Source organism: Diaphorina citri, unplaced genomic scaffold (genome assembly GCF_000475195.1).
Source record: "Diaphorina citri unplaced genomic scaffold, Diaci psyllid genome assembly version 1.1 scaffold371, whole genome shotgun sequence".
In the NCBI taxonomy this organism is placed as follows: domain Eukaryota; kingdom Metazoa; phylum Arthropoda; class Insecta; order Hemiptera; family Psyllidae; genus Diaphorina; species Diaphorina citri.
Window position 1 is genome coordinate 108895 of NW_007377806.1, and position 10732 is coordinate 119626.

Genomic DNA, 10732 nt, shown 5'->3' on the forward strand with positions numbered 1-10732 from the left:
CTACACGGAGAGTCTCTATCACAAGCTCATCTACATTATGCCTTATCTGGTGACTTTTTCATCTAGGTAGGTATGTATTTCTAAGCTGACAGCCGAAATAAAGCACCTATTTCTGCATGTTTTCAGACAGCGCTATCAGGACTACACGGAGAGTCTCTATCACAAGCTCATCTACATTATGCCTTATCTGGTGAAGAGGCACATGCGTTCCGTCATGGTCAACGTCACTTCTGACTTCAAGATGATCAATATTGCTTGTATGAACCGGTTCCAAGAATTGGACAGCAAGGTCAACACGCATTTCCTGTCGTATGGGGAACTGTTTAGATCCATCTTGATCGAATCGTATAACGATATTGAAAAGAACTTCTATCGGATTTATACGACCAATCCGCAGATTACGGGTGGTCTTGTGTGAGCTCTTCATGGAGGAGTTTGCGAGAAAATTTATTTCTTTTTGGAGGAATTTTTGGTGTATGAAATCGACTTTATGGAGCGATTTACGAAACAAAGGTCTTGGTCTTAGGGAGACAGTTTTGATGGGTATGAATAAGAGGACTTACAAAAGATCTCCCACTTTGAACTCTGTACACAATTACACATAAAGCCCAATTGGGGCTTAGGTGTAGGGGCGAACAGCCCTTTAGCATAGGATGGGTTGAGCTTCTACGAATCTGATCTAAAATACTTCTAGAGTGTTGTATTCATTATTCTGAATTTATGTCTACAACTCCATATCTGGAAATAAAATAGGTCGACATATTTGTCAAGAATCTTTGTTCTTCTTCATTCTTACAAATTCTTCAGTCATCCTGAATGCCATTAGTTTCTGAAACCACATTAGCTGTTCTGCCTACTGGCCTCGAGTATTTCAGCCAATTATACGCAGGAAAACGAGGATTACGTGGAAATGTATCCTGTAAAACTACTCGTTATGTATGCTTATACTTGTTCATCATCCTACGCGTCTGCTTGCCTTGTTAGGGATGATTAATTGATGCACTTGACTTCACAATGGAGAAATTATTCTGCATACAAGAAAAAAAAAGTCGGAAAAGTGTGGAGGGAATAAATGTTGAAATTGGAGGGGAAAAAAGGGAAAAAGTGGGGAAAATGAAGGGGAAAAAGTGGGAGAGGGAGGAAAAAATGTAAAGGCCTGCTTATTATCGTTTTTATTTAGTTATCGTGCTGAGAAGGAGAGGATAGCTAAGTAGAGCGGATTTCACAATGTTTCCTCTAGATTACTCTGGAATGATGATGGATTATGTGGCTCACTGGACCAACCCATAACCCATAACGGATCACAACACCATGGATTATTCACATGATTCAACCTTATGTGCATTTTCCTTAGGTCCGATGTACAAAATTGATCATTCACCGTTTCATTCAGTTTACAATTGGAGCACTGAGCCTGAGCAGTGGTAAATTTTCAAAGGGACAGTGGTCAGTTTCCCGAAAGTAAAATACACCTTATATTTTTATCATAACTATGTATATTGGCAGAGAATGCCAAAATCTGACAATAAATCACTAAACGCATCGTATTAATCGTAGTACATGCATAATTGCCTATAACATCGCAGATTGCAACATACCCAATTATCTGATTCTGATGCAATTCTCTTCAAAATTAACGAATCGGATAGGGTAGGTATGCCAAAAACAATCGTATCTAGTGTTGTAGTTGTAGTGGATGTGCCAAAAAAATCTATCTCTTGAGATTTTTCTCGCAGTTCTTTTTTCACAGTTGGATAACAAAATTTTGGGAAGATAACTCATGTGTGAGAAGTTTTATGCTTTCTTTACGGCTTACAATATATAATTTGGAAAATTTACATAGTGTTCTCTAACCTGGTTTGTTTTATGATGTTATACATGAGAATTTCACACGTGTCTAGAAAACTTTCGAGGTCAAAGTTTATACATAGGGCATTCTAGGGTCAAAGTTTATAAATAGGGCATTCTAGGGTCTCTTTTTTTTCCTTTTGAAATTGTATTTTCATTTATTTTTCAAACTCGGTCCTTCATTTTCGGTTCAAATTCAGTCATTGTTCAATGTTTTTGATAACCACGTCTGATAACAATGTCGTTCTTGAGGTTAACTTGCGAGTCTCGTGTTGTGTTTTGTTTTAGTTTTGTTGTATGAAGTACACGAAAACAGTCATCATTATTTCGTAAAAGTAAAAAGTAAGTCTGTTTGTCCTTTATAAGGCCCGATTAGCAGGTAGGTATTCATAATCATCATTGATTAAATATGTCAATAACAGAAGATGATATACAGTAAATTATCTATGAAGTTTAAATAGAGGATTAGATTAACATCCTAATAGAAGCACACACTCCTCACCTAACGTAAGGGTAGTGTTTTTCTACCTTCACTGTCTCATTTTTTTTTTCCTTCATTAAGTTTTATCATCCCAATATCTTAACAAAGAAGCAAAAAATAGATATAAGTTTTCGAGTACAAAACTACAAATCTGTAAAAGTTAATTTTGAATGTCGAACAAATTTGGCAAGTATTGCTACAAATTGATATAAATCGACCCAACACACGAGAGTTTTGTGTTAATTTACTAAATTACTAGTCGATAAAACACCGGTAATGCAATGTGTTCCAGATTTTATCTCCTGTAAAATCTCGAGAAAATAGCACGAAAGAATGGGAAAGATTAGGTTCATTATTACCAGGAAAATTCCAAGTGTAGGTAGTTGGCAGAGGGGGGAAAAAAGGAGGAATTGTGTGGAAAATTATGCACAGTTCATTAGAGGGAAATCTCATGTTATGTTAACATCAAAATTTTCCTCGGTAATTTTCCGGGGAAAATTCTGCATAGAAGAGTAATCCTGACAACACTGCCGTTCCTGAAAGCAAAATTCACAACTTTGCACTTCACATTTCGCAGAGTTTTGACGTCACAATAACTATTTAAATAAGCACTACACTATTACTACACTCAAAAACGGTCTGAGACGGACTAATAGTTAACTTGTAAGCGCTATAGGTCGGGTGTTCGATTCTCGCCCGGGGCGAACTGTATCCTAAACAGACAAGGATCCCTCTCAGAACACATGCAATACCATTCAAGGTATATTCGATTTTGGATAGGACTTTTCACTTCTAATTATTGCTCAATACAAATAAGCACTACACTATTACTACACTCAAAAACGGTCTGAGACGGACTAGTTAACTTGTAAGCGCTATAGGTCGGGTGTTCGATTCTCGCCCGGGGCGAACTGTATCCTAAACAGACAAGGATCCCTCTCAGAACGGCTGGTTTTCTCCCATCCTGTCCTTCCCTCTTCGATTTCGGGACGATAAGACCTTCGCTGTTATAGTTCCCTCTATCAAACGTATTGAAAAAATAAAAACTGTCCATTTTTTTCTAAGTAAAAAGTCTATCTTGAGAACACCCTGAATAATAGACGAAAAACTGGAAATGAAATAAATTACTTCGCCAAAGGAATAATAACGAAGTAGTCCCCCGACAGTATTATCTGATATTTATTATCTTAATTTTTCTGAATATCTGAATTATCTCTCTCCCTTGGTCTCCCATTCTCCTCTTTCCCCTATCCCCTAATTCTTCTCCCCCTCCCCCTAAATTCTTCTTTTCTCCTCCTCCTCCTCCTTCTCCTCCTCTTTAATATCCTCCACTGAATAATATAGCCTTCATTTTCCACCGTCAATTAATTGGCTTCTAACGTCAAAGTAAATTTACTTTATTGCTGGAAAAGTTACTTCACTATTAAGATAATCACAATGTCTAATTCAAAGTGGAATAAAATATTTTAATAACGAGTTATTTATACCTATTTACCATGGAATGTATATTTATTATTTTGAATTCAAATTGACAATATTTACTGTTACCGTCTAGCAAACACTTTGGCATAAACATAAACCATGAAGATTATCAAGAGTTGCACAACAAATCTAACAACTAACAACCTGATTGGAGATTCATTTGATTGTATAATATCATTTTGTTAATTTTGTTTCTTTTATTTTTTCTACTTTTTAACATAATTAAAGTTCGATTTGTTAGATTTTAGTTGATCTAAACATTTCCTAAACGTTTTGACAGACATTTTCGAATCCTTTTCTGACGAAGCAGAGGAAAGAGAAAAATAGTTACAGGTAGAGGGAAAAATAAAAGAATACAATGGGTAATATAGGTATAAAAAATATTTTAATTAAAAAGATAGGTTTGAAAAAGGTAAAAAAGAAAGAACGAATGAAATGCACTGATAACATCAATATCTAAGTAAAAAGTCTATCTTGAGAACACCCTGAATAATAGACGAAAAACTGAAAATAAAATAAATTACTTCGCCAAAGGAATAATAAGTAAGTGGTCCCCCGACAATATTATCTGATATTTATTATCTTAATTTTTCTGAATATCTGAATTATCTCTCTCCCTTGGTCTCCTATTCTCCTCTTTCCCCTATCCCCTAATTCTTCTCCCCCTCCCCCTAAATTCTTCTTTTCTCCTCCTCCTCCTCTTCTTTAATATCCTCCACTGAATAATATAGCCTTCATTTTCCACCGTCAATTAATTGACTTCTAACGTCAAAGCAAATTTACTTTATTGCTGGAAAAGGTACTTCACTATTAAGATATTCACAATGTCTAATTCAAAGTGGAATAAAATATTTTAATAACGAGTTATTTACACCTATTTACCATCGAATGTACATTTCTTATTTTGAATTCAAATTGACAATATTTACTGTTACCATCTATCTAGCAAACACTTTGGCATAAACATAAACCATGAAGATTATTAAGAGTTGCACAACAAATCTAACAACTAACAATCTGATTGGAGATTCATTTGATTGTATAATATCATTTTGTTGATTTTGTTTCTTTTATTTTTTCTACTTTTTAACATAATTTATTAAAGTTCGATTTGTTAGATTTTAGTTGATCTAAACATTTCCTAAACGTTTTGACAGACATTTTCGAATCCTTTTCTGACGAAGCATGGCTTTCTCAGTCATTTTTCTCGACACTCCTCTTGGTTCTTGTTTGTTTCCGTTTGCAGAAGTGTTATTATACGGCTTACATTGCCCGATCTTCCTGGCACAATGACAGCTCTGTTGGCGCTATAAAGCCTTCCCATAACTCATCGCACCCGTCAGCATTAAAGGCTTTCGTAAGCCATTGCTTTCCTCACCGGAATTTATTGCAGCAAATTTATTTCCACTGCTCTTTCTGCTATTATTGTCAACATTATGATTTTAAAAAAGTTATTAAATAAATCAGAAAGCTTGGCTTTTGTCTGGCTTGAGAGATTCAAAGCTATATTTCTACGAGGACGTTTGAATATGCAATAAAAATGACCACTGAAGGATTTTTTAACCCCTTAAAGTACTTCGTCTGATATATCAGACACCACGAAATGTCATAAAAGTTGCCCCTGACTCATATATCAGTCAGGCGTTTTTTCTCATTCTAAGTTCAATTCCGTCTGAAATATCAGTCGAATCATAATGCAACCTTTTCTAAAAGTTGGTGCAATAAAAATGACCACTAAAGGATTCTTTAACGGGAGAAAAGGTCTGATGTAATCTCGTCAAAAACCTTTGCCTTTGAAGTTTTTTCATCCCTTGCTATTCTAAATGTAAATAATGGCATTCGTATTATGCTCTTTATGACACCCATTTAAATAATGACATGTTTTTGAATGCATCTGCACATTCGTTTCAACCGAGATTTTTTATTCCGCCATTAAATCATTTCACAAGAAACCCATTACCTTGTTCGTACATACGTTTCTTTATGTACTTTACGAGTACGAAAATGCGTGCTTTGACTCCTGATGTTTTTCCAAAGAATACACTTACACTTTTAACACTTTGACCGCCATGGGTCGCATATATGCGAGACGCCGTTGAATACTTTTATTGCGTGGGTCGCATATATGCGAGACACCTCAATATTAAAATATTATTATTTGTTAGAATTGTTAGGCGCCAAGAAGCGAACGGTTGTCTGTTAACATGTTTTCAGATAACTTTCGCATTTTCATTCCATAGTTATTTATTTGTTATTTTCACATTTTGTTCGGTAATCACATTATTTATTTTTTACACTTGATTTAAACTGAAATTTATTGCACTTAACCTGAAACTTAATACACCCGAGATTACAAATCTATCCGATGGATCTGCAGTCTTTGTGTTAAAATGGGCAGAAAAAACACGGGAAATCCAACCCCTAAAAGTTTCTCCCGTATCGTCCTTATGAATCTGAAAACAGGTGCTTCTCATTATCTAAAAAAGAGCACAGGAAACCAAAAGCTTTTAAATTAGACTTTAAAATGGTGTTGCTAAATTGTTTCTAAAAGTCTGCTTGGAATAAACTCTAATGCCCGGAAACTTTCGTGGGAAAAACCTTTGGGTATCCTACTCCATTCCTTCTTTTTTACTTTTTTTATTTTATTTATTTTATTTTTTTTTTTTTTTTGCAACTCCCAACTTGTCGGTTCACATGTGCAAAAATATGAAAATCCTTTCGAAGGGAAAAAGAGGACGAAGAGAAAGGAGACGAAGAAAAAGAAAGGGGGGAGGGAGGGAGGAGCAAAAGAAGAAAAAAGAGGAAGAAGAAGGAAATGGAGTTTTTTTTCCATATTCAAATACTTAAAGGACTTAAAAAAACGTAATCTGTTTATCTGGGTATAATATGTGCAAAACCCCGCGCTCATAAATAAAATTTCCGAGACGTGGGCCCTAGAACTGCACCTTGGGGAATGCCAGGGCAGATGACCATGAAATGGTCTGGAAAGGAAAGAGAAAAATAGTTACAGGTAGAGGGAAAAATAAAAGAATACAATGGGTAACATAGGTATAAAAAATATTTTAATTAAAAAGATAGGTTTGAAAAAGGTAAAAAAGAAAGAACGAATGAAATGCACTGATAACATCAATAAACAACACGAAAAAGGCCCAATATTATTATTTGTTAGAATTGCTAGGCGCCAAGAAGCGAACGGTTGTCTGTTAACATGTTTTCAGATAACTTTCGCATTTTCATTCCCTAGTTATTTGTTTGTTATTTTCACATTTTGTTCGGTAATCATATTATTTATTTTTTACACTTGATTTAAACTGAAATTTATTGCACTTAACCTGAAACTTAATACACCCGAGATTACAAATCTATCCGATGGATCTGCGGTCTTTGTGTTAAAATGGGCAGAAAAAACACGGGAAATCCAACCCCTAAAAGTTTCTCCTGTATCGTCCTTATGAATCTGAAAACAGGTGCTTCTCATTATCTAAAAAAGAGCACAGGAAACCAAAAGCTTTGAAATTAGACTTTAAAATGGTGTTGTTAAATTGTTTCTAAAAGTGTGCTTGGAATAAACTCTAATGCCCGGAAACTTTCGTGGGAAAAACCTTTGGGTATTCTACTCCATTCTTTCTTTTTTGCTTTTTCATATTATTATTTTTGGCAACTCTAAAAAAACTCTTCATAATAAACACTTTAAATCCTTGCTTCTACCATTAGGGAAATTAATTTTAAATCAAAATTGAAACAGGGAACCCTCCACAAAAAAGTACTGATATAAAAAAAAGACGTCAATGTGGGACCTCCCTTCTACATTAGCTCTTCTAAAGAAAATAATAATTTTTTTTCTTTCTTTCTTTCTTTCTTTATTCAATTTTCGTTTTCTTTTGTTAATTTATCATTTTGTTATTTTGTTTTGGTCCTAATTTCCAGCAGACAGGTAATTAATGCTTCGCGTTCAGAGAACTTGTTCAAACTTTCAGACCGTGGAGGGGAGGAGAAAAATAGAGGGGAAAAGAGGATAAAAGAAGGGAGAGAAGGACGAGAGGAGAGGGGAAAAAGATGGGTAGAAAGGAAGAAAGAAGAAATGAGAGAAGAACGGATGGAAAGATAGAAACTAACCAGAGAAGAAGAGTAAAATGGGGCAGAGGAAAAGGGAGCCGATAAAAACAGGAGGAAAGGTAATAGTGAATCTGGAGGGGAAGGGAAGAGCAGAGGAATCCTGACAAGACTGCCGTTCCTGAAAGCAAAATTCACAACTTTGCACTTCACATTTCGCAGAGTTTTGACGTCACAATAACTATTAAAATGGTTATGCAATGCTTTTTTTAAAAGGTTTTTCTTCTGTGATATTTCGTTATAACTAGCAAAATGCAAAGTGTGAAGTTTGTTTATAGAAAGTGTACTTGAGGTCGATGGGATTGGAACTCACAGTAAGTTTTCTTTTTTTCGGAATCTGCTTTCCTTTCTATCAAGTTTTTTTTTTTTTTTTTTTTTTTTTTTTTTTTTTAAAATTTGAAGTTTGTTCATAAAAAGTGTACTTGAGGTCGATGGGATTGGAACTCACAGTAAAAAAGTACTCTAGAGTGTAGAAACTTAATACATCACATTTTAGGCACTCTAGAAATGGAAAAATGATACATCATACCTACCTAACAGCCTAAGACAGTCACAAAACAAAATTGTAAACAAAAGACGATACACGAAAGTGAACTTAACCGAGTTTTTCAATTTTCTTCTTCAAGGCTTCAACATTTGAAGAACACAAAATGATGAAACCCACAACTGAGTCATGACAAGCAATCCCCAATTAATGATCTCATGATCTGAACAACCCAACAACAAAACTCTACCAAGGAAAACACACAACAAAACGATTCTAATGGACAACTCTCTGAAAACAGTGAGAACACATCTGCTCACATTCATAACGCTGTTACAAGTAAGCAACTCATTTGACCTCTGCCTCCAACTGCCAGACACCCTTGTCCACCCCACCCTAAACCTCGCTGACATCCTAGACAACCGACTCAGCCATGCTGTCCTCAGTCGACCGACTGAAAACAGTGAGAACACATCTGCTCACATTCATAACGCTGTTACAAGTAAGCAACTCATTTGACCTCTGTCTCCAACTGCCAGACACCCTTGTCCACCCCACCCTAAACCTCGCTGACATCCTAGACAACCGACTCAGCCATGCTGTCCTCAGTCGACATAGGAGATACACCTACACCGAACCAGCCTCCAAACTGGTTGACCTGTTTGAGAAATATCTGACAGCTAGAGAAGGTGATGACGAGGTTGTGGAATTGCAACATGTGGTGGATGGGTTCGTCAAGGAATGTGACTACCTGTCTCATACGAACACATCTGCTCACATTCATAACGCTGTTACAAGTAAGCAACTCATTTGACCTCTGTCTCCAACTGCCCGACACCCTTGCCCACCCCACCCTAAACCTCGCTGACATCCTAGACAACCGACTCAGCCATGCTGTCCTCAGTCGACATAAGAGATACACCTACACCGAACCAGCCTCCAAACTGGTTGACCTGTTTGAGAAATACCTGACAGCTAGAGAAGGTGATGACGAGGTTGTGGAATTGCAACATGTGGTGGATGGGTTCGTCAAGGAATGTGACTACCTGTCTCATAAGGCGCTGAACGAATCCATACAGAAATACGCGGACAAAAACTACCTGGTGCATTACAATAATACGGAACATGTGTACAGGTATTACAGGTGAGTTTGTTTTTATAAGTAAAACACTTTATGCGTATTCTTTCTAGAGGGTAACGCGTAATGTGCTCATGATGCTCGAACAATTGCCCTTTGGATAGCCAGAGAAACTAAATCTAGGATTTGAAGAAACAGGTGAATTGCTAAATCCAGACTTGCAACCTCAATATGGGAAAAATGGCCTAATGGTCAAAAATCCCGACATTTGTAACAACAACCTCAATATGACCACAACACGTGTTAACACATTGTATAATACAGACGAGATTAAAATATTTTCCTGACGTATAAAGCTATAACAATGTCTCTCAGTCATAAAAGAAATATTGTAGATAATATACGGAGAGATGGTGTGGCAAAAGAATCGGGGGGTTTGAAAATACGATAAGAAAACAAAAGGAATTTAAGAAAATCCAAGATAATAAAAATGGAGTAATAGAAGGATATAATAAACATCAGTATCATAGAGACGATCAATAGACTGGTGAAGTTATTATGGTATCTAATAAACCTGCACAGAATAGTGTAGCAGAGACTTTGGGAACGATGTTGGACAAGCTAAACGTATTTTGAAATGGATGCCATTAAAGGCCTTTGATTGTGTCCATTTTTTGAATTGGCTTTTTGAAATAGGATCGATTAATTCGTAATTTAAAAGGTTAAAAGCAGCACCGTTGGGTCGGAACGGCTGACTTTCTCCTGTTCTGCCTTTCTTCTCTCTTCGCTTTCGGGACGAAAAGGCCTTAGGAGTTACAGTTCCCTCTATCAAAAATCTTTTGCTTGTAAAACAAATATTTGAAGCCATAAAATAACCAATATCACAAATTCTACCTAGGTTTCTCATCAGCCTTCCAAGGCCGATAGCAGTTGTCTCATCTTTTTCATCTAGGTAGGTATGTATTTCTAAGCTGACAGCCGAAATAAAGCACCTATTTCTGCATGTTTTCAGACAGCGCTATCAGGACTACACGGAGAGTCTCTATCACAAGCTCATCTACATTATGCCTTATCTGGTGAAGAGGCACATGCGTTCCGTCATGGTCAACGTCACTTCTGACTTCAAGATGATCAATATTGCTTGTATGAACCGGTTCCAAGAATTGGACAGCAAGGTCAACACGCATTTCCTGTCGTATGGGGAACTGTTTAGATCCATCTTGATCGAATCGTATAACGATATTGA

General features: G+C 36.3%; 1 protein-coding gene across 1 annotated transcript; it reads left to right on the forward strand.

Moving 5' to 3' along the window:
• Window positions 1–2097: 2097 nt before the first annotated feature.
• On the forward strand, window positions 2098–10732 carry LOC103508136 (the record flags this gene model as incomplete). The annotated part of the gene is given in 4 exon segments (XM_008472671.2): window positions 2098–2190; window positions 8551–8718; window positions 9177–9552; window positions 10499–10732. Coding segments are annotated over 3 exon segments (641 nt in total), but the record flags the coding sequence as incomplete, so codon positions are not given.